The sequence below is a fragment of the Malania oleifera genome, chromosome 4, assembly GCF_029873635.1.
Source record: "Malania oleifera isolate guangnan ecotype guangnan chromosome 4, ASM2987363v1, whole genome shotgun sequence".
Taxonomy (NCBI): Eukaryota; Viridiplantae; Streptophyta; class Magnoliopsida; order Santalales; family Ximeniaceae; genus Malania; species Malania oleifera.
Genome location: NC_080420.1, coordinates 75679569 through 75703180, shown reverse-complemented (window position 1 = coordinate 75703180; position 23612 = coordinate 75679569). Strand labels below are relative to the sequence as shown.

The following is a 23612-nucleotide window of genomic DNA, read 5'->3' as shown; positions in this document are numbered from 1 at the left end:
TGCCGATGCAGTTATGCTTCAGCACTGAGAAGTTGATGCTTGTGCAGAGATGGTATCTGGTGTCTAGAAGTGGGCTTCTTGTTGTTAGTGCCTTAACGCTTGCCTAGGGATCCCCCTGCATCTCTGGCTCTTTTCTTCAGCTTAGTTTTTCTGTTGCTGGAAACGCCCCTTGCATGTTTATGGGAGGAAGGGGATGAACCCTCATGTATTCTAATCATTATTGTTATTCTAGATAAAAAATAAAAAGTAGAAAAAATGAGGCATGCATGGGTTCCAGAGCTTCCGCGTAAGCAATTTCAACAGAGGGGCATTTTCCTTAGATGGAATTATGTACATTTCAATACTTTGTGAAGTTTAGTGGCTTAATTGCAACAGTTGAAAGTTCTGTCAATGAATTTAGTCAATACTTAAGTGACCGCCAGAGGAATTCACCCCATAAATTTCCTAAAATAAGGAACTTAATTATTATTATTATTTTAATGAAAATGCTTCTAATATAAAAGGTTGATAGTTGTTTGGAGATACAAAGCATGTGTGGATCTCTCTCTCTCTTTCCCAACACAATGTTAGAGCACACAACAACTATAGATTTCTTATGGCTAACAAATGCTTTTCAATTTAATTTTTGCTTCCTCCCAATCTCTTTCCCTATTTTATTCTTTTAATTTCTTCTTCTTCTTCTTCTTCTTCTTTCCCATTTTATTCCTTTAATCTATTCTATTCCCCCTCCCTTCTCTTTCCTTGTGCTGACTTACATCAATAGGATTTTATTACTGTCAATCCTATGCATACATAGGTAGGTAGGTTATACTTATGTTTGGCAGTCATTCACCTTCTTCATTGGGGTCCATATGGGAACAAAATACTACACATCCACAATTTACCAAAAGTTTACGTTATGCTATGCCTAGTGATCAAATTTGGGTCTAATTTGATCTCAGTTGTCATTCTGGCAAAAGAGTCGAAGTTGGATTACATTTGGGGAAAATTTATGAATATACATTTTTTTTTGCTGGGGTCCATATGGGAATACAGAAAGACATCCACAGTTGGACTGAAAAAGTTTCCATATGTCATGTCGAGACAATCAAAAGTTATTTTTCTTTGGGAAAAAGTAAGGAATGTATTACTGGAGAATGCTGAAGGAGAGTAACAAAACAAGAGAAATGATACAGAAAAAAGAAACAACACAGAGAAAGCTAAACAGCAGAAACAGCGAAAACAAACTGTAGCAAGCTAAGCAGAATTATAAGGGAATAAGAAAACCTATCAAAAGACTTAATGGGACTGGAAGAGTAGCCTTGGCGCAATGGTAGAGTTGTTGCTGTGTGACCTGGTGGTCACGAGTCCGAGGAGTGGAAACAGCCTTTTGCAAAAATGCGACGTAAGGCTGCATACTATAGATCCATTGTGGTCAGCTTTTTCCCAGACCCTGCATTTGCGGGAACTTTGTGTACCAGGCTGCCTTTTAAAAGAATTAATGGCACTGCACAATAAATGATGGATCTGAAATGGTGAGGTATATGCTGTCATTGAGGGAATTTGTCCAATCAATTCCGCCTCTCAGTAGGGCAGTAGTAGTGCCTACGCCTCCACAATTATTGACGAGTTCCTTTTTTAAAAGATTTATTTTAGGGTCTGTTTGGTTAAGGTTTTGGATACAGTATCCAGAAACGTGGGGACAGACTGGGATGAATTAATAAATTCAATCACAAAGAATACACAAATTCACATTTGATTAAATGTTTCCTAGAAACTAAAAAGTACAGGTTTTCAGAAAACAATTTTAATGCGTTTCACGTGTTTTCGGATACAATTCTCCTAATCAATGAAAATATTGGGTATGGTCATGGGGCATAACCGACTTTCAATAATAATGATAATACTAATATTATTTATTATTATTACTATTATTATTTTATTAATGAATTACCACTTTGATCAACCTTAACCAAACGCAGTTGCACTGTTTTCATTTCTGGGTACAATTCTGAAAATAGCTAACCAAATGTGTGATTGAGTATAAAAAATATGTGATAGAATCCCATGTTTTTATTTTAAAAAACAACAATATGGAAACTTGTTTCTGGATCCATAACCAAACAGGCCCTTAAGAATCGAAAATTTTACCACTTAAGAGACCTGTTGTTATAAGTTGGATCCCAAATTTAATTATCATGGATTCATGCTTAATAGCTTATGAAGTCAATTTTCAATCCAACTGTGGAGATCCCTTTTGTGGTTCATGTAGCTGGAAGAAAAAATGGTGCAAGAGTAAAAAGTCACACATTGGCTGTAACAAATTTGCTTTGAGGGCATGTGTGTACATCTTCCCAGCTAACTACAAAAGAACAGTATAATAGTTGATACTATGAAAGTCTATGGCAGGGGCGGCTTAGATGGTTTGGGCTTTTGAAATGCAGGCCTAGTACAACACCTGTGAGGAGGAGTGGGTTGGTTATTGTTTTTGACATGAAAAGGGGTAGAGGTAGGCCTAAAATAACTTGGAATGAGGTAGTGAGGAAGGTTTTAATAGCCCTTAATCTAATAGAGGAAAAACTCTCCATAGGGTGAATTGGCTGAAAAGGATTCATGTAGCTGACCCCTCCTAATGGGACTAAAGGCTTGTTGTTGTTGTTGTTATTGTTATGGTATACTATAAGTCTAACATAAAATTGCATAAAAGTGTTTGGCCAAACCCCATGCCTTCACACCAAAGGGTAAAAGAAACAGAAGAAGCACATTGGCACAAATTTTAAAAGGTGAAGATAGTCCAATTTTTTATTATTGATCTTTGTAAATATTACAATAACTTGTGATGTTTATGATGATAAACTGTGTTTGACTAAATATATGCTTAGAGATCCCTTTTTGTGGTTCAAATAGGCTCCACAAAAAATGTTGAAAGATTAAAAATCATATTCTGGGTGTAAGAATAACTTGCTGCATGTGTGCGAATGTAGTATGTACATGTTTCCAGCTAATTACAAAGTGACAATATAATAGTTAATACAAGTGCCAAAAAAAATAAAAAAATGGTGCAGAGTGAAAGTCATATATTGGATGTAAGAATAACTTGTTTCATCTATTTGTGCGTGTATACATGTTTCCAGCTAACTACAAAGTGACCATGTTATAGCTAATACAATGAAAGTCTAACATGAGATTATGTGCACTAGACTCCACACATACACAACTAGAAGGAAAAAAGTCATAAAAAAAATAAATTTGTATGTTTTTTTAAACAATGAAAACAGCCCAAATTTTTAATATTGATCATTGAAATAGTACAATAATCTCTGATGTTTATGATGAAAACCTATGTTTAGTTTAATTAAAGTATGCCTTGAGACTTACTAACGCAAAGTTTCTTGATGTTAAAGTTGTGCGATTTTAAATTTCATGCCAATACAAAGCACTGATGAAACCATAATACGAAGCCTTGCTTAAAGAGCCCCATAGAGAGGGATGATCATTTGAACTTGATTCCAGAAATATTATATGTTTAATAGGTTCAAGTAAGATTGTCAATCGTTTATTTGGAGCGTTTCTGGGGATCTCTAAGTGAGGTTTTATATTATGATTTCAGACTTTATGTATTGCTTTGTATTGTTAATTGGCATGTAACTTTAAAAATTAAAATCAATATAAAATCCAAAATTTTGAAATCAAGAACTAAAACTTGTTACAAGAGGGCAGTCATAAATTTGCACTTTTGTCATAACCCACAAGGTATATCTTGAGTTAAACATAGCTTATCATTATAGATGTTTCAGACTGTTGTAATATTTCCAAGGCATTACAGAATACTGTAATATATTCCAAATATTAAGTACTTTGACAGTCATTATAGGTAAAATAATAGGAGATCAGGCATGATCATTTTTTTCTCCTCTTTTTTCTGGGTGTAGTTTTGGGTAAATATTTTTGTGCTAGATTTTCTGATAATATTGTTCCCTTGCTAGGTTGCTAGCAATGCTACTTCATCTATATATTCATAAAATCAAATGTTAAAATTGGTTCGATGCCTTCACGCTGAATTTGTACGTTTACTCCTAATTTGCAAATAATGCGGGTTGAAAAGTTAACTTAAGTTGGCAGCTTGCCAATAATAAATTAATTTGAATATCTCACCTTCCCGAGGAGGAATCTTGAAACTGTTCTGCTAATGGCAATTTTTGCAGATTCTTAATATGGGAATTGCAAAATTTTGTTTGAGTAACATTTGTAGGCATTCATATTTTTCCTGTTCTGGTTAGTGTAATCAACATGCTATTTATTGAGCATGGTACCTAGTTTTTAAAGTACATTGTTTCAGAAGCATCTATCTTGGTTGCAACTTCTGGATGGGGACTGGGAGCTGGGGAAGATATTGTCAAGTTCTGGGACAGAATCTGTTGTTTTGCTCCCTGAAGGAAAAGTAAGCATGTTATGGAAAATAATGAATATAGATGTTTGTCTTTCAGTTAAAATTTATCATTACTCCTTGCCTTCTATATCAATTTTTAGGTTTTAAAGGTGAACGCTGATACTCTGTTACCAGCAAACCCTGACATCCTTGATGGTGTTGATGATCTCATGCAACTTAGTTATTTGAATGAACCATCGGTATTATACAATCTTCAGTACAGATACAATCAAAATATGATATATGTGAGTGTTACATTGATGCTAACTTTGTTTCAATAAGCTCCATAAATGTGCTACTCTTTCTAATATTTTTTGTTGGATTATATTTGGGTGCATTGTAGACAAAAGCAGGGCCAGTGTTGGTCGCAGTTAATCCCTTCAAAAATGTCCCTTTGTACGGGAATGATTTTATTGAAGCATACAAGCGTAAATCTATTGAGAGCCCACATGTTTATGCAATTGCAGATACAGCCATACGGGAAATGATAAGAGGTGATTCAAAATTTCTTATTTAATTTTTTTTTTCCTTGAAATAATTTTGTAGGCCAAAATGACCTTTTGGGACCTAAACTTTGGGCAATATTCATTTTAGATTCATATATGAACTTTTGTATTCAAGTCTTGAACATTGAATGCTTTCTTATCAAGGAAAATTATTATTCAGTTACAATAAGGCTAACGATGATACTGGGGGCGATGGTTACTGTGAGGTTTAATGGATTGAGAGAGACTTGGGAGAAAAAAAAAAAGGAAGAAGGTAGAAGAAGATGATAAGGAGGAAGAGGAGTATGAAAGGATGACACTGGCATGACCTAGAGCTGCAAAGGCATTAATGTGCAGCCATTGTGATGGCACTTTGAATCCCTATTTAGATAATGTGATTTTGATTTCCCAAGCACTAATGGTGTTAGTGATTTTTCCTTGATATGAATGCAATTCTATGTTGGCCTTTAATTGAAAATTCAAATACTATGAATCCTAGAATGATATTTGCCCGAAAGTTCATGTAACAAAAGATCCTTTGGGCCTAACTTGGTGAGGTGGAGTATTATTACCTTTTGTATTCCCTGGCTCTAACTACCTAGTCCCATGATCTCTTATTCTGGTTATTTATTTATTTTTTTCTTCCAGATGAAGTAAATCAGTCCATCATCATAAGGTTTGTGTACTATTAATGACTTGCGGTTTTTTGTTTGGCTGTTACAATTCTTGTCCCATCTAATTCTGCTATCGATTTTCTCTCATGAGACATTAACATTTGTTTCCCCATCAACTTCTGCTATGCTCTGCCACACATTTTCCTCAAGAGTTTATTGTTCAATTTTGTTAGATTCCCTCTTTACCTAAAAGCGTAAGCTGTTAGGTTGTGGGCCAACAATGTATATCAAGCTTTAACACTCCCCTTCAAGTGTAGCCTGACAGCATGTGGAGAGATAGAAAAATGAGAAGTAACACGCATTACAGGGAATGTAATAAATTTTAAACACCAAAGAATAAACACACAGGCAACAAGACTGGAGCCCAGGACCTCTTGTTAACCAGCTTTGATATCATGTTAGATTCCCACTTTACCTATGTTAAAGCTTGATATACATTGTTAGCCCACAACCTAATAGCTTAAGCTTTTAGGTAAAGTGGTAATTTAACATGGTATTAGAGCTGGTTACCAGGAGGTCCTAGGTTCTAGTCTTATTGCCCGTGTTTATTGTGTGCGTTTAAAAAAATATTGTGTTCCCTATCATGGATATTATTTATCGTGTGTTTATCTTTCCACATGCTGTTGGGCTGCACGTGTGGGGGAGTGTTAAAACTTGATATACATTGTTAGCCCACAACCTAATAACTTATGCTTTTAGGTAAAGTGGTAATTTAACAACCTAAAGGCTTAAATCTTTTAGGTTGTGGGTCAAGAATGTATATCAAGCTTTAGCAAGTGTGTATTTCTATTTCGTAAGATAAAAGTCCTGATATAGCAGTTCATTCTTCGTTCTTATATTGAAGTATGTTATAGTTGTAGTCTTGGGCATATGAATGCCAATGAGTTTGTTATTATAGTGTAGATGTCCTTGAGTCTATAGGATCGTTGAATTTCGCATATTCTTGTTCAGTACTTGGTAGTGATGCCAATCTCTTTGGCAAGGGATGAAGCTAGGATTTTATGGGTGGAGGGGCCATGAGAAAATACAAAAAGAAAATGAAAAAAAAACTAAAATTTAGTATTCATGTTAATAGTAATAGATGTCAAAAAAAAAAAATTCTGAAATACAAAGTAAAAATTCAAAGATTGATTTAATTTTTTTGGTAGTTTGAAAATAGATAGAACAAGTTCATTATATTAGAAAAAAAGAAAAAATGAAGAAAAAATTTTCAATAAGAGAAATGAAAAACACTAAAATAAGACCAAGAGAATATCTACAATCATTTATGTCACTGTCAGTTTGCTTATGTAATGTGTTTCTTATGGGAAACCAATGGTAGAGCATGGGACTTTCATGTTGGAGGTTTCAGGTTCTAGAGAGCGAGAAGAGATATGGGGCATGAGATGGGCTACCTCCTGTTGTGTAGCTTACAGCCAGTAAACCTCCAATGGATATAGCAAAATGTATATCCAATGCTAAAATCACATGGACCATCATATTAATATTTTAAAATTTATCAATATTTATAAATACATAAACAAATTTTAAGGATTTTAGGGGATCAGCTAGGCTCCACGACAAGATTCTTTTGCAAATTCTAAAACAATATAATATATATTATATGTTTTTTAAGGGGCACTATGTGATTTTTTTTAGTACTTTTTTCTAAAGCATTCTTCATTCAAAACTTTAGAGGGAAAGGGGGGTTGGGACAGTTCAATTTAATCATTATTTGTCATGTCAGACACAGGTTGGCATTAGCATGGGCCTCAATATGGGCATTGCAGTTCCTTTGTCCACATTCCATATCTTCTTCCCTTATTACATATTGATTTTCAAGTGTTCTATTTTATCTTAATTATTTTGTGGATTAGATAGTGAGAAAAGTGTTCTCAAAAAAGTTTTTTTTAAGCAAAAATGGCCTGCTATCTGGAAGCAATATGATGAAGTTGTCCTAAGAATATCATTTGTTAATTCATTGTGTTTGATGTAACAGATTTTCTAAGAATGAAATTGTTCACTCGTTTAAAGAGGAGAACAAATATTCTAATTCTTAGTCTAAAAGGTCATGTTTTATTACCACTGCCCAGTATCATCTATCTTCATCAATGTTGTCACTACATCAATGCAAGTCACTGTCATGGTCATCATCATTGTCACTCTTCAGTTCATTGTTGTTTCCATAGTTTTCTGTGCTGTTACTAAAGCTAGAGTTTGATGTCTGAAAGATGTGTTAAATGTTTATGCGTCAGTGTGTCAGACACAGCATATATGCGGAAGTTGTCATGGAGGGTCTAGCTGTTACGGGCCTGGTTCATCCAAAGAGGGAAACTGCCATTAGGAGCTTGGTCAGTACAATCTTATAGGCACATCCATAATCTTAAAATTCTGCAAAATTGTCAAAATTTCTATTGAAATTTTTTCTTTTTGCCACCATCGAAATCAAAATGGCGATCAATATTTGTTTCACAAAATATCTGTTGAAATTGCCAAAAATCACCTGAAATTTAATGAAATATCGAAATTTTAGTGAACTTTCTCTAAATTTAACTATAGAATTGTTGCGATTTTGATTAAAATGAATGACCTAACTTGAAGATAGGTTTCTCCCTCTATTTATAATACAAATTAAATACATTCTAATAACAATAATACGCTTACTAACTCTTACTAATTAATGTACTAACACAATAATAATAATACTAAAAGACATAAATGACCTCTAACATTCCTCCTCAAGTTGGAGCATAAATGTCATATGCTCCTAGCTTGTCAAAAATAAATTTAACACGAGCACCCCCCCCAATGCTTTGATAAACAAATCAGCAAGCTGCATATCATACTTTACATAAGTGGTAGAAATGAGCTTCTGCACAAGTTTGTCTTGAAAAAGTGACAATCAACTTCAATGTGCTTTGTCTGCTCATGAAAGACCGGGTTGGAGGCAATATAAAGAGCAACTTGATTGTCACACATCAACTTCATAGTCTGAGAATGCGAAATACCCAATTCTTCCTACATTTTCTTCAACCGGACAAGTTCACAAGTAGTGTGAGCCATAGCTCTATATTCTAATTCTGCACTTGATTTGGCCACCCCAGTTTGTTTCTTACTCTCCAAGAAACCAAATTATCACCAACCAAGATACAGTATCTGGTGGTGGATCTCCAGTCAGAAGGTGGCCCAACCCAATTTGCATCTGTATATCCATGTATATAAGTGTGACCCTAATCACAATATGAAAGACCTCTCCCAGGTGGACCTTTTAGTTACCTCAAGATGCGAATTACTACATCCCAATGACTTGTCCTCAGAGAATCTAGAAATTGGCTCATAACACTTGTTGCAAAATACATATCCGGTCGAGTGACTGTGAGATAATTCAACTTTCCAACTATACTCAGGTATCTAGGATTAGGTAGCAAATCACCCATACTCAACGCTAACTTGCTGTTAGGATCCATGGCTGTATCGACTAGTTTAGATTGCAACAATCCAATTTCATCCAATAAATCAAGAACATACTTCCTCTATGACAAAACAGTTCCCATACGATATCTAGATACTTTTATACCCAAGAAGTATTTCAATAGTACCAAATCTTTGGTTTGAAACTTAGTCTATAAAGTGAAGTTTGACTATAAAACACGAAGTGATCCACTGCACACTTCGAAGACCAAATTCAAATACTACAACACTAGAACGACCAAACCATGCTCTCGGGGACTGTTTTAAACCATATAAAGCCTTCTTGAGCCGACACACTAAGCCTAACTCCCTTTGAGCAACAAACCCAAGTGGTTGCTCCATATAAACCTCCTCGTCAAGGTCAACATGCGAGAAGGCATTCTTCACATCTAAGTAATGTAGAGGCTAGTGACGAGTAGTAGCCAAGGAGATGAACAAACGTATTGGTGTAAGTTTGGAAACTGGAGAAAAAGTATCAGAATAATCCAAACCATACACTTGAGTATACCCCTTAGCAATAAGACGGGCCTTTAGATGAGCCACAAAACCATCAAGGTTGACTTTCATAGTGTAAACACAGCGGCAACCAATCACAGACTTGTTAGGAGAAAGAGGTACCAAGTCCCAAGTGCCATTGTCATGTAAAGCATTCATCTTTTCAACCACAACATTCCTCCACCCAGAGTGGGCTAAGGCTTCTGAAACAGATTTAGGAAGGGTATTAGATGATATAGTAGTAGCAAAATAATAATAGGAGGGTGATAAGAAGTCATAACAAATATAGTTGGTAATGGTTTGTTGAGTACATGTGCATTTACCTTTCCGAACAGCAATGGGAGGATCAACATCATGGGAAATATGATCACCAGATGAGGAAACCAAAGGCGTGGTAGTAGAAGCTAAAGGGGGCTCTCTTCCTTGGAGCCTCTGTCGTGAATACACCTACAAATTAGGATGATCAAGATGATGAGAAGGATTCGAACTACATGGAGACTCAGTTTGTTGATTGGGCAAGGACAACAAAGTAGAATTTGGAAGATTAGGCAAAGGAAGAGAATCATTGAGCTCAGAAGCACTCAGAGACTGGGTGTAGTAAGGTGTAGACTCAAAGAAGGTAACGTTGGTAGAAACAAAGAAGCGATGCAACACAGTTTTATAACAATGATATCCCTTTTGAGCAATGTTTTAAAAGGCGTTCCTGAGGCGTGCATCAAGGCGCGTCTTGATGCGTTTTGGACATAAAATGCCCTAAGGCGTAACTTAAAATGCGAAAATCCCAAAATGCGTTTGCCTTTGGGGCTGAGGCGTATGCCTTTAGTTGAAAATGTGCAACTTTTAGGCCTTAAATTGGAAGCGTACTCCTTAGAGGGTTGGACATAATAATGTTTAAAATATTCAAGAAGAAAATTAAGGAGGTCTATTAGGGCAAGACAAGCGTCAACTCCCCCTCGCGACGACTGAAGGTGTTGCGCAGTTATTCTCTCTTCTAGCCTTTTGTCTGCCTTCGATGACTCCCTCTAGCCTTTCTTCTCGCTCTGACGCCCCTTCTGACTTTTCGTCCCTCTTCGACGACCCCTTCCAACCTCTCGTCTCTCTTTGGCGACCCCTTATAGAGTCTCGAATTGCACAGAGGTGTTCTCTCGTACAGCCTATGGTCTGTCATCGATGACTCTCTTTAGCCTTTTGTCTCTCTCTGATGACCCCGTCCAACCTCTCGTCTCTCTCCGGCGACTCCCTATAGCCTCTCATCTCTCTCAGCGACCCCCTACAGTCTCTCGTCTCTCAACAACCCCCTACAACCTCTCGTCCTCTTTGTGACCCCCTTTGAATTTTGTTAATTTACATTTAGATCCTTAGAATCTTGGATGATGAGAGATTGTGATGCTTTAATTTGGCATTTTCTCTTTTTTATTTTAAAAAAAATTTCTATTTAAGAGTTTAAACTTTGAAGCATGAAAACGGTGTCCAGTTTGTGATGTTATGGCTTATGCTTATCTTTTAGCATGTAGTTTTTTAGTTTGTTAGCTAAATTTGGCCTATATGATACTTAAGAATAATGCTTCTATTTTTCCATTATTCTAAAAATTTTCTAATTTTTATACGATATATAAATTTATTTTATTTATGAATTATTTTAAAGAATACAGTCCCAAAAGGCTTACGTCTTGCCTCGTGGAGGGTAAAACGCCTTGCCTTACACCTTTGCCTTTTAAAACGCTGCTTTGAGTATATGAGTAGCCCAAAAGACACAATTTGTAGCATGAGGATCCAACTTATCCACCCGAGGAGTTAGTTGATGAACAAAGGACATACACCGAGAGAGAATAATTTGAATTAGGAAAGAAAATGGAGTAGGGAATTTTACCGCTAAGAGCAGAGGATGGCATCTTGTTGATCATATAACAAGCAGTAAGTACAACATCACTCCAAAACACTTTAGGTACATGCATTTGATAAAGTAAATTACGAGTGATTTCAAGAGCATGTCTATTTTTCCTCTCTGCAACCCCATTTTGTTGAGGAGTGTGGGCATAGGATGGTTGATGGACAATACCAAACTGAGTCGTATAAGTAGTGATTGTGCAATGAAATACTCTTTAGCATTATCGCTTCGAATTATTTGAATTGGCAAGCCAAATTGAGTCTTTATTTCAGAATGAAAGGCACTGAATACATGAAATAACATGGAACGATCTTTAATTAAATATGACCAAGTCATTCATGCATAATCATCCACAAAGGTTACAAAGTACTGGAAACCCAACTTGGACACAACTCTAGTAGGACCTCAAACATCAGAATGAATGAACATAAAAGGGTTGCAGCCCAATTATTGACTCGGGAAGCGAAAGGGACATGATGGTGCTTTCCCAATTGACAAGACTCACAATGAAGACTAGACACATAACTCAAACTAGAAACAAGATATTTTAACTTTTCTAGTGAAGGATGACCAAGGTGACCATGAATTGGGAAAGGTGTGGCAGCAACATTGTAGGCAGTAGAAGGAGATGGCGACTCAAAGTGATAGAGTTCACCAGCTTTACATCCTTTGCCAATTGTTTTCCTCGTCTTCAAATCTTGAATAACTACAGAATTAGGGAAGAATTCACATTGAACAATTCATGGATTTGGTAATCTTGCTAATGGACATAAGATTGAAAGGAAATTCAGGAATATACAAAACCGAAAGAAGAGAAATAGAAGAAGTGGGATTTACAGTCCCAATTCCCTTAACTGCAGTGGTGGATCCGTCAGCAAGAGTAACACAAGGTAAATTTGCAGGATATTGAAGAGTGGAAGAGAAGTTAGGTATACCTGTGATATGATCAATGGCAGCAGAGTTTATGACCCAAGGACTAGGACGAGAAGTATCAGATGACAGGAATATTGTGGGATTACCTAGTTGGGCAAAAGTTGCAATGGAAAGAGAATCTTGTTGCGATGCTTGATACTGCTGGAACTTGGAATACTCTTTCCTCTGACATGGATACAGTACGCTGCCTGCCATTCGGCGCCAATGGTGAGGAGTCGGTGGTGGCTGCATTGGCTGCTCCCAAAGCTGTGAAGTTGGTGGTGGCTGCTGTGGCAACACGTGAAGGTCTGCTGTGGAGATCGCAACACTGCTCAATAGTATGATTACTCCATCCAGAATGAGTGCACTTGCGAGGAGTACATCTACCTTGTCTGTCTTTACCACCACGACCACTCGAACCACCTCGATAGCTTTTGCGGTTGTTTGGTAGAGAACTAGAATCACCTGTGTAGCAAAGGGTGTCCTTTCAGAGTCAGATGCAAGAGCAGGAGAATGCGTGCTAAAGGAAGCAGGAAGGATACAAGAATAAATATCCGAAAAAAAATGGCAGCTCAGCACTACTGAGTATCTGGGACTGGACTGCCTCAAACTCGGATCTCAAGCTCGCTGGAACACGAAGGACTGTCATCTGCTCCCTTTGCTTCTGCATCTCGTGAATGTCTGCAGTTATAGGTTGCACGGCGTTAATCTCCTCATGAATATGCTTCATCTCTCCAAAATAATCCTATCTCCTTTTTGTAACTGAAAGTACTCCTAAGATAATTCATACATACACGTAATGTTCCCAAATCTCCTTGTACGTATCTTGATGCATACACATATGTGCAATCTGTGGCTCCATCAAATTCCATAATAGGGAAACAATCAAGGCATCTTCTTGAGCCTACACGTCTTTTCTCTTCTCATCAGAAGGATTAGATTGGAGCAAGTGGTCAGATTTCCTAATCCTGCTAAATAAACCTGAACAAATTTAGACCATTGAACATAGTTCTTTCCATACAACTTTTGAGTTGTTATCTGTGGCAGCGATGTAGGAAACAGATTTTTGGGATTCATAGATTCCGTCCCAACACCCACAAACCAGCAGCCATTCCAATATTTAACAAGAAGAACAAGCAAAACTAATCAGGACAATCACAAACTATGTGAAGCACAAACACAAACACGGACGAGGTGAACAACTCATTGACTGATATAGCACTGCCACAGCCACACAACTGGACATACAAACACTGCCACTACTCCAAGATACTCACAAAGAAGCCTTCACAAACCCCGAACAGACAGAGATTAACGGAGTACCGCGAGTGCATGGTTGAAAAAAGGTTGGATTTGTGAGTAAAAATCAGGCCGAACAGCTTGATAATGTTGTCTAGAGAAGGAATCAGAATATGGCAGAGGAAAAAAAAGAAAAAGAAAAAGGTGGCTGGAAACTCACTCATGTGCTGGTGATGAGGTTTTGTGGGGTTAGGCTTTGGAGGATTTTGTGTTTGGGTATATGGTTGGTTTTGTGAAATAATGAGGGGTGGAGGTGGATCTGAGAAGGACAGTGGCGGGAATGGCTTTTTCGGCGACGACTGAGAAGAATAGGGTTTAGGTTGGATTACACTCTGATACCATGTTAGATTTTGATTAAAATGAATTACCCAACTTGAAGATAGGTCTCTCCCTCTATTTATAATTTAAATTAAGTACATTCTAATGACAATAATACCCTTACTAACTCACTAATTAACATACTAATACACTTAATAATAAGAATACTAAAAGACATAAATAACCTCTAACAAGAATAAAATTTCCTTGAAATTCAAATATGAGATTCAAAATCCAAATTGAAATTTGTCTTAATTTATTTTCTTTTTTTGTGTCTTAGTGAAACTAAGAATATTACAAGAAGGATATAAATAGCTTTTAGACTTTTGCGATTGTATGAAAAAATACACTTAGGTATTAGCAACAGTGTTTTATTTAACCATTTAGTTTATGTCTAAATCCCTGTATTTTTATAATAAATAATATTTAACTGATTTATGACTTTATGTTAATTTAATATTTTTCATCAGAAACTTAATATGTTTAACATCATTATTATTGCAACTTACACAAAACATACCTGTCCTTGATGTATTTTATTTTTAATACTTTACTTATAATCTCACAGTATTATGTCTTCTGAAAATTTGTAGAGTTTCATAAAAGAATTCCATGTTTTACTGCATGTTGCGAAGTTAGAGATGGAGGAGAGAAGAAGAGAAGGAGAGGAGAGAAGAAGATAAGGAGAGAAGAGAAGAGGAGAACAATAGAAAAAGAGAGGGAAGAACAGCTCCAGGTCTGCTCTGTTATATATTAATAATAATAAAGTCTCAAGGACAAAAATACCCCCATTAACACAACCTAATTATTAAAATAACAGATTCTCTTCTTACACTCCCCCTCAAGCTAGAGGTGTATAAATATCACTTAACCCTAGCTTGTAACAAACATTATACAAGGCGGGCTTAAATAAATGCTTTCTAAAAAAACTGCCTAACTGATCAACACATTTCACAAAAAGAGTCCTCACGACTTTCTTCAACACAACATGCTTCACAAAATGACAATCAATTTCTATGTGCTTTGTCCTCTCATGAAACATTGGATTGCTAGCAATATAAATGGCAGCTTGATTATCACAAAATACATCTATTGGCTTTGTTCCCAAGAATCCTACCTCTGACAGAAGAGACATCATCAACATAAGGGGAATTTCACAGTATGAGCCGTAGCTTGATATTGTCAGAAATAGATCTTTCTATAATAGTTTGTTTCTTGCTATGCCAAGTAAGAAGATTACCTCCCACCAATGTACAATATCTAGTAGTAGACCTTTAATCATGAACAGATCCAACCCAATCTGGATCAGAGTATCCCATATTCGCACGATTTCTATATTTATATATCAAACCTTTGCCAGGAGAGCATTTGAAATTCCGCGAAATTTTACAAACAACATCCCAATGTGGTTGTTTAGGATTTTTCATAAACCGACTCACCACCCCTACTACAAAAGATATGTCAATTCTAGTGACAGTCAAGTAGATCAACTTGCGAACCAGCTACCTATGTTGACGTTTGTCTTCGAAGTCTGATCCAACATCCCTAGACAACTTCACATTGGTATCAACAGGAGTACCAACCTATTTAGCTCCCAACAAACTAGTCTCATTTAGAAAGTCCAATGTGTATTTCGATTGAGGTAGATTCAACCCTTTCTTACACTGTACAATCTAAATACCAAGAAAGTAAAGTAGAATATCCAAGTCCTTGATTTGAAATTTTTCTTGAATCCTTTGCTTGACATCTGCAAACCCACTATGATCGCTACTAGTGATGATGATATCATCAACATAAACTACTAGAAGTACCACACTTGTCTCTATTTTGCGAACAAAAATCGAATGATCAAAGTAGCACTGGATAGTGCCAAATGCTGAAACTACGACACCAAATTTGTCAAACCAGGTTCAAGGAGATTGTTTAAGACCATAAATGGCCTTATGCAACCTATATACTTTACCATCCTTCCCATAAGCAACATACCAATGAGGTTGCTCCATGTATATCTCCTCTCAAGGTCTTAAATTTCGATTTCGACTCAAATTTCGAATCTCCAAAAGTATGGAAATTTCGACTAAAATTTCGATTTCAATGTCAATTTCGATTTCAATTTGAAAAAATAACGGAAATTGGTAGTAAAGCATGAAATTCTTTGTGAAACTTTAGAAATGGTTAACAAACATAATAATATAAGTTTTAGGACTAATATATTACAAATTAAATACATCTATGTTTTGTATGAGGTGAAAAAGTTGTAAAATAGTATGTGTATCAAACATATTTGTAAGATAATGTACATTAAACATATTCAGTTAATACAAATGAATTTCATAAATCATTTAAATATTATTTATTATACAAATAATGATAATTTATATATGAATGGTTAAATAAAATGTTACTGTAAGTTTATTTTTTTATATAATTTCAAAAACACTTATAATGATATTTTGTTTCGATAAAATAAATTAAGATAGAAATTTTACTGTACTCCTAAATTTCTCATTTGAATTCTGATGAAACTTCATCGTATGGTTAAAATTTTGACAAGTTTTGCTAAAATTTCAAAATTTTGACAAATTTCGGAAGATTCGTTGAGATTTCAATGGAAATTATGCAAGATGAAAATCAACTGCCATTTCAATTTCGAGGGTGACGAAAATCGGAAATTTCGACAATTTCGTGAAAATTTAAGACCATGCCTCCTCCTACAAATCTTTGGACAAGAAGGCATTCTTCACATCCAATTGATATAAGGGACAAAAAAAATTGACTGCAAATGGGATCACTACACAAACACAATTTAATTGAGCAGCTGGATAGAAGGTCTCAAAATAATCAATACCATATGTTTGGGTGCCCCTTGGCTACCAAACGTGCCTTAAGTCACTCGATAAAGCCGTTAGGAAGATATTTGATGATGTAGACCCAATGACACCTAACCAACTCTTTACCAAGAGGAAGATCCACCAAGTTCCATGTTCCTCGAGTGGTCAATGCATCCATTTCTACATCCATTGCATGCTTCAACCTACGGTTAGCAAGTGCTTCGACGGGCGTGGAAGGGTTAGAAACTGAGGAAATAGACATGGTAGAAAAACCCATAGGACTAGTAAGTTGAAGATTTGAAACAAAATAAGCGATAGGATAAGCAACTAAGGATTGCTAAGCATATGTTTGAGTACCTTTCCGATGAGCAATGGGAAAATCCTTGTCACATTGGGATGGATCTCTAGAACAAGAAGTGGAAATAGTGATCGGTAGAGGAGGTGCTTGCATAGTGGTAGTGATGTCTGTGCTTGTTTTCCATCGTTCATAAACCTTCAATTGTTTCTCTGGATTAATGACGGGTGGATTTGGAAGAGGAGTAGAAGATTTCTTGAGATTGATAAGGGTAGGAACAGGAGGATCAACACAAGAGGGGGACCATAAAACATTGATGGAATCACAATAGAGTCATCCAAGGAGGATTCAACACTAAAAAAATAGTGTGTGTCCTAAAAAAGGGTGACTTCAACACTAACATATTTCCTATGAGTGGGGGTCATAGCGTATATCCTTTTTGAGTTCTTGAGTATTCAAGGAAGACACATTTAATAGCATGAGGAGAACTTGTCCTAACCAATATGTGGAACATGAACAAAACATGTGCACCCAAAGACATGAGGCACAACAGAGAACGTGGATGTTTCTAGGTACATGATGGAGAAGGGAATTTGTCCCCCTAGAACACTTGAGGGCATCATATTGGGCGAAATCTGGTTGTAAGAAGAGCAATCGGTCCAAAAAAGGAGTAGAGATTGCTATGTCTAGTAATTGTCTATTTTTTCATTCAGCTACCCCATTTTGCTGTGGGGTAAGTATACATGATGTTTGATGAATAATCGCTTTTCAGCTACCCCATTTTTCTGTGGGGTATGTATACATGATGTTTGATGAATAATCGCTTCGGCCGAGCAAAAAGGCAAACTCATTTTGAACAAATTCAAGCGCATTATTAGATCGAAAAATTTGAGTACCAATGCCAAATTGAGTTTTTATTTCCTAGTAGAATTGAGTAAATACATTAAAAAATTCAGAGTTATCTTTTTAATAAATAGATCTAGGTCATATGCGAAAAACCACAAAGGACCCCAAATACTGATGACTAGTCAAATTCTTGACTCTACATGAACCGCAAATATCTAAATGAATAAGAGAAACCAATGATTTACTATGAGACTCGATTCTAGACAAAAAAAGATGTCCTAATATACTTTCCCAATTGAGACATAGAACACTAAAAACGAGAAACAAATTTGGACATAGGAAAAACTTGTTGCATTTTTTGAAGGGATGGATGACCCAAACAAGTATGCCACTGATCAAGATAAACACCATGAGTAGAAAATGAGGAAGCCGTTTGACAAGAATTGGACCTACCATGACTACGGTTGAAATAGTATAGGCCATCCTTCTCAAGCCCTTCACTAATCCTCTTCTTCATTTGGAGATCTTGAATAACACAGCGAGAAGGAAAGAAGGTCATAGAACAATTATGAGACTTAGTAAATTGACTAACTGATAGCAGGTTCAAGGGAAATTTAGGCACATATAATACGGATGAAAGAGGAATACAAGGAATTGAGAGAATATTGCAGAACCAGAAACTGGTGTCACTGAACCATCAGTTCATGCAACTTTAGTGTAAAGTAGTGGGGTTCAAGGACTCAAACAAATTAGGACAACTTGTCATACGAGAGGTGGCACCAGAATCTATAACCCAAGGTGAGGATGAAGAGGCAAAAAGCTCAGTTGCACTTGAATGGACCACAGTAGCACTAAATATAAGACCGAGTTTGGAGTAGTTGAATCATGCAAAAATGATTGCTAAACTCCTCTCGAGACACGGTGGATGATGTACTCTAACTCCCTAGTGGAGTGGCTAGGTGCATTTGAAGTGTCAATAGTAGAATTGCCTCTCACAAGAGACTTATTGGCGTAGGCTGATTTCCCAAGGAGAGCCCACTGCAATTAATGGTATGATTTTCCTTGCCACAATGTGTGCAAAAGTGAGAATTTCCACGATGAACTCCTCGCTGTATTACACAACCGCTGCCACAACCACAATCCAAATCTCGTTCTTGTCCTCCAAAATTTTCCCTTCTACAGTTAGACATTGTATCCATGGCTGACTTTATTGCAGGAAGGAGCTTGAGTCAGGCAGCACACACTAACAAAAACAGCACTCTCAGGACTTCCAAAAATAAAAAAGAAGGAAAAAAAAAAGAACTTACAACACTTCAAACTCTCCAAAATTCAGAAAATCCAAAACTTCAGCAGGCAGCTATGACTACAGAACTGAACTTACAGTATCCTAGGAGGAATTACTTAACCACCAGGAACATGGCAGACCACAGCAAAGTATTGCAGGCATTTAATAAACAACCTGACAGCAGCTCCAGGCATTACGGCTGGCAGCAACTGGAAATGAATGCACAGGAGCAAGAAATAACTATTTGAACGCCAATTGAAACCAACCAGCAATTTGTACAAGACTTGCGAGCAATCAATCATGGGTACATGTTGTCAAAACAGCATCATCAGCAAACCCCAGAATGACAGAGTAACAGCAGCAGCATCATACAAGAAACAGTGTGTAACTGAGTTCACATAAGCAAATCAACATTAAAGCACACAGCTTCCTGCCAAGGATGCTGCATATCCTAACCCATAGGAAGTGTGTCCTTAAATGACCTTCCAAACCAACTGAAAAAACAGATTTGAGAACTGATTAGGGTAGGATATGGAAAAAAAAATGAAAAACTGAGTATCAAAACCTATTCAGAGAAATCAGATTTGAAGAAGATCAATGCTTTGATACCATGTAAAGTTAGAGATGGAGGAGAGAAGAAGAGGAGATAGAGAAGAGGAGAAAAAGAGGAAAAGAGAGGAACTGAGCGGCAGTTTCCTGGAGTCTACGTACAGCTCCAGATCTGCTCTCTTATATATTAATAATAATAATAGTCTTAAGGACAAAAATACCCCCATCAACACAACCTAGTTATTAAAATAACATATTCTTTTCTAACACTGCATATATCCAGAATTTTTAAAAATCAAAATCGAATTTGACATTGATATAGGAAATTTTGATAGAAATTTATGTACTTTTGAACCCTTTAAAATTTTAGTTAAGATCAAAATTAAGGCCTTGGGCACATCACACTACCCACTTGGGAAATTTAATATCCCAGGTGTCATAGCTCAACTACGCTGTGTTGCAGCTGCTGCAACCACCCAATGTGAACCCTGGGGCTGGTGCGTCAGGTGAGCATAGAGGCTCTGCATTATGCTACTTGACTCATCAGAAAAAAGGCACCACACTACAGTGACTACACTACCATGGAACCACTTCTAGGAATGTGGGTCACCTTTCAAGATTCATGTAGCTTGGCCAAATATATAATGCGCCATCTGTCTGTAAGCACGTCACATCTGTTCGGAGTTCCATTTGTAAACAATGGCATGCTGTGCTAGAATGCAATCATCATGTGAACTAAATATGCATGGAATAAAATTGCATGTTGAATGATCCTTTTGTATTGGCATGGTCAAATCCAATGTTAGGAAAGGGGATCACTTCTCGAATCTTGTGCTGCTTTTGAGGGCCGTGTGATGTGCCATGTATGTGACTGCATGCCACTTGGAGGTCCTGATGCTTGACATTATGGGCAAAGCACAATTTCTCAAAAATCATAATTTGCAATTTCCTGAAAATACTCCAAATTTCAGTACAAGCGGAATTTATAAGCTTAGACATCTTGGAACTAAACAACTACTTGAGTATACTCGAGTCAACCTTGTTGAGGAGTTAGATAAAAATAGGCCCATGACCCAACGGCTTAAGGTTTTAGGTAAACTATTTTTTTTTTCACTGGTTATTGGACAAACCTGAAAACCTAAAATGCTTTCTACACAAATAAACAAAACAGAAATAAAAAATATTGCATAAAATATAAAAAGTAAAAATGGAAATAATAATTTTAAAAATGCACTAAATATCTTAGTATTTTCCAGACACAACTAGTCCAAAGCTTGGAGGGTTGTGTTGTAGTTAATAGCTAGCATAAAACTTGGAAATGTAATGAATCCTTGCCAAGTATTCATTGGGGGTGTAGCCTACGAGCAATGCTCTGCACTTTGTTTACCACCTGGATGTAGTGAAAAATGGGTGAGGTTGAGCTCATCGTATTGAAGCCACATGCAATGTTGGTGCTTGGCTACAACCTCAACTATGCCAAGGTTCCATCATTGGGTATGAGTGGGTATAAATAAACTTGGAACATATGGACATGGAGGCAGTTAACACAACAACAACAGCAACAACAACAACAAGCCTTGAGTCCCACTAGGTGGGGTTGGCTGCATGAATCTTTTTCCGCCAATTTATCCAATCCAAAGCATTTTCCTCTATTAGATTAAGGGCTATTAAATCCTTCCTCACTACCTCATTCCAAGTTATTTTAGGCCTACCCCTACCCCTTTTCATGCTAGAAACAATAACTGATTCACTCTCCTCATAGGTGCTCTTAGCTAACACAATAACTTTAAAAAAAAAGTTTGCATATTTTGCATCCAACAAACAAAATGGGTAGGGGAAAAAGCTAAAGAAATTGAAAAATAAGTATTTGAAATTTGCATCACTGGGAATTTATTCTGTTTTTTTTTATTTTAAATTTTTTGTTCTTTTATCTTTTAAGGAGGATTTCTAATGCTCCTTGTTTTACTTTTTCTTCTCCTTAGTAAGATCTCTCTTTTTTTTTAAAAAAATAAAAAAATAAAAACCTTTGTTGCACTAGGAAAGAAAAACATGTGAATGGGTAGGAATTATTTTAGACAAAGGCCTAAAAGATAGTATTGAAGACGAGATAATAAATGTATTAGTTCTCATGTTCCTAAAGTAGGCTTTGTGAAACTTTGTAAAATACACTTTAAAGATGACATGCATAATATTTTTTAAGGGATGTCGGGAAGTGAGAAACTATTCATTGGAGTGGATTTTTGAATGGTATTGGAAAGGGCAATAATGGTTACGTGAGGATACATGGAGGACATGGATCTGTGGATAAAAATGATATTCATTGGAGTGGATTTTTGAATGGTATTGGAAAGGGCAATAATGGTTACTTGAGGATACATGGAGGACATGGATCTGTGGATAAAAATGAATTTGGCAGTTCTGACTTCATCATATCATATAATCTTATGACAATGAAACATACTTAAAAAACAAGATAAAAATAAGTCCAGAAGTTTGATCATATACTTTGGCATGTCATATTATCTTAAACAATGAATACTTGCTTTAGAAAGAAAGAAGAGAGTGGTCAAAATAAAAGTCAAATAGATTTTTCTTACCTCGGAGGGTAGATCCTTTATAATGTAAGGATTAAAGTTATTCAAGGTGAAGGTTTAGCTACACATCATAGGGTATTAGTGTTAGATACATGCATAAAAAATGGGCAAGAAAGGCTAGCATAGTTCAATGTAAGATAATTAATTGGTGTAACCTAAAGGGAGAAGATGTAATAAAGTTTTAAAGATAAAATGATAAAAGATGGTAATTGGAGTCATTGGACAATAGGAGATGATGTTCACACTAACACTCTTTGGAGTAGGATGGCTAATTCTATTAAAGAGATAGTAATAGAGGTTAAGATGCTTGACTAGTAAAGAGAGTTGGTGGTGGAATCAAGATGTTCAAAAAACAGTCAAGACAAAAAAATGTGGTTCAAGACATGGCAAAAATTTAGAAACGTGGAAATTTTGATATTATAAAGAGGGAAGAAAAGATGCAAAAGATGTTGTTAGTGAAGCTAAACATAGAGAATATAATGAAGGGGTATTCCATTTCTAGGAATGAATAATGGTCTTTGGATCTGAATTTGCATTGTATATTAAATTTCTGACATCTGAAATACATTGTTAAGGTGTTTCTTGTGAGTGAGGAAGATAAAAAGGGTGTGACAGTGTCATAGTGTCGTGTAAATTGGAAGACATTAACACTATGATGGTCTTTGTCTCTTTTTATATTATATGCTGAGTGCATCATAGTGACCATCATATCCTCACTAACTCTTTGTCACTAAGATAGGCTGTCATACTAAATAACCAATAATACTCTGCCTCTAGCTAGAGTGGATATCATATGGCCTAGCTTGTTACAAATCAATTTAACCCAAACATCTCCTAAATCTTTAGTTAATTGATCAATGAGTTGGTGTTCGGACTTAAAATGAGTAGTTTCAATGAGCTTTTGCACAACTTTCTTTGGACAAAATCATAGTCAACTTAGATATTCTTCGTTCTCTCACAGAAGACTGTATTGAAGGCAATTTGAGTAGCAAATTATCACACATCAACTCCATAAGTTAAGACTCTTCCAACATGTTCTTTAGCCAAACTAATTCACATGTAGTGCGTGCCATGGCCCTATATTTAGACTCAACACTTGAGAGGTCGTGCCTTGGTGCGATGGCAAGTGCCTCCGCCTCAGTACGGGTGGTCTCGGGTTCGAAACTTGGGAGCGGCCTCTCCAAAAATGGGGGTAAGGCTTGCCAACATCCACCTCTCCCAGACCCCACTCAAAGTGGGAGCCTTGTGCACTGGGTATGACCCTTTTTTATTTTTATTTTTAA

At 36.4% G+C, this 23612-nt stretch overlaps 1 protein-coding gene across 1 annotated transcript in view; it reads left to right on the top strand.

Moving 5' to 3' along the window:
- Positions 1-23612, top strand: part of LOC131153583 (myosin-1) — a 101348-nt gene that overhangs the window by 5129 nt on the left and 72607 nt on the right. Inside the window, exons 2-5 of the mRNA XM_058105993.1 lie at positions 4319-4420; positions 4510-4653; positions 4752-4902; positions 5542-5569. Coding sequence (XP_057961976.1) covers positions 4319-4420; positions 4510-4653; positions 4752-4902; positions 5542-5569 — 425 coding nt within the window. The remainder of the gene's footprint in view (positions 1-4318; positions 4421-4509; positions 4654-4751; positions 4903-5541; positions 5570-23612) is intronic.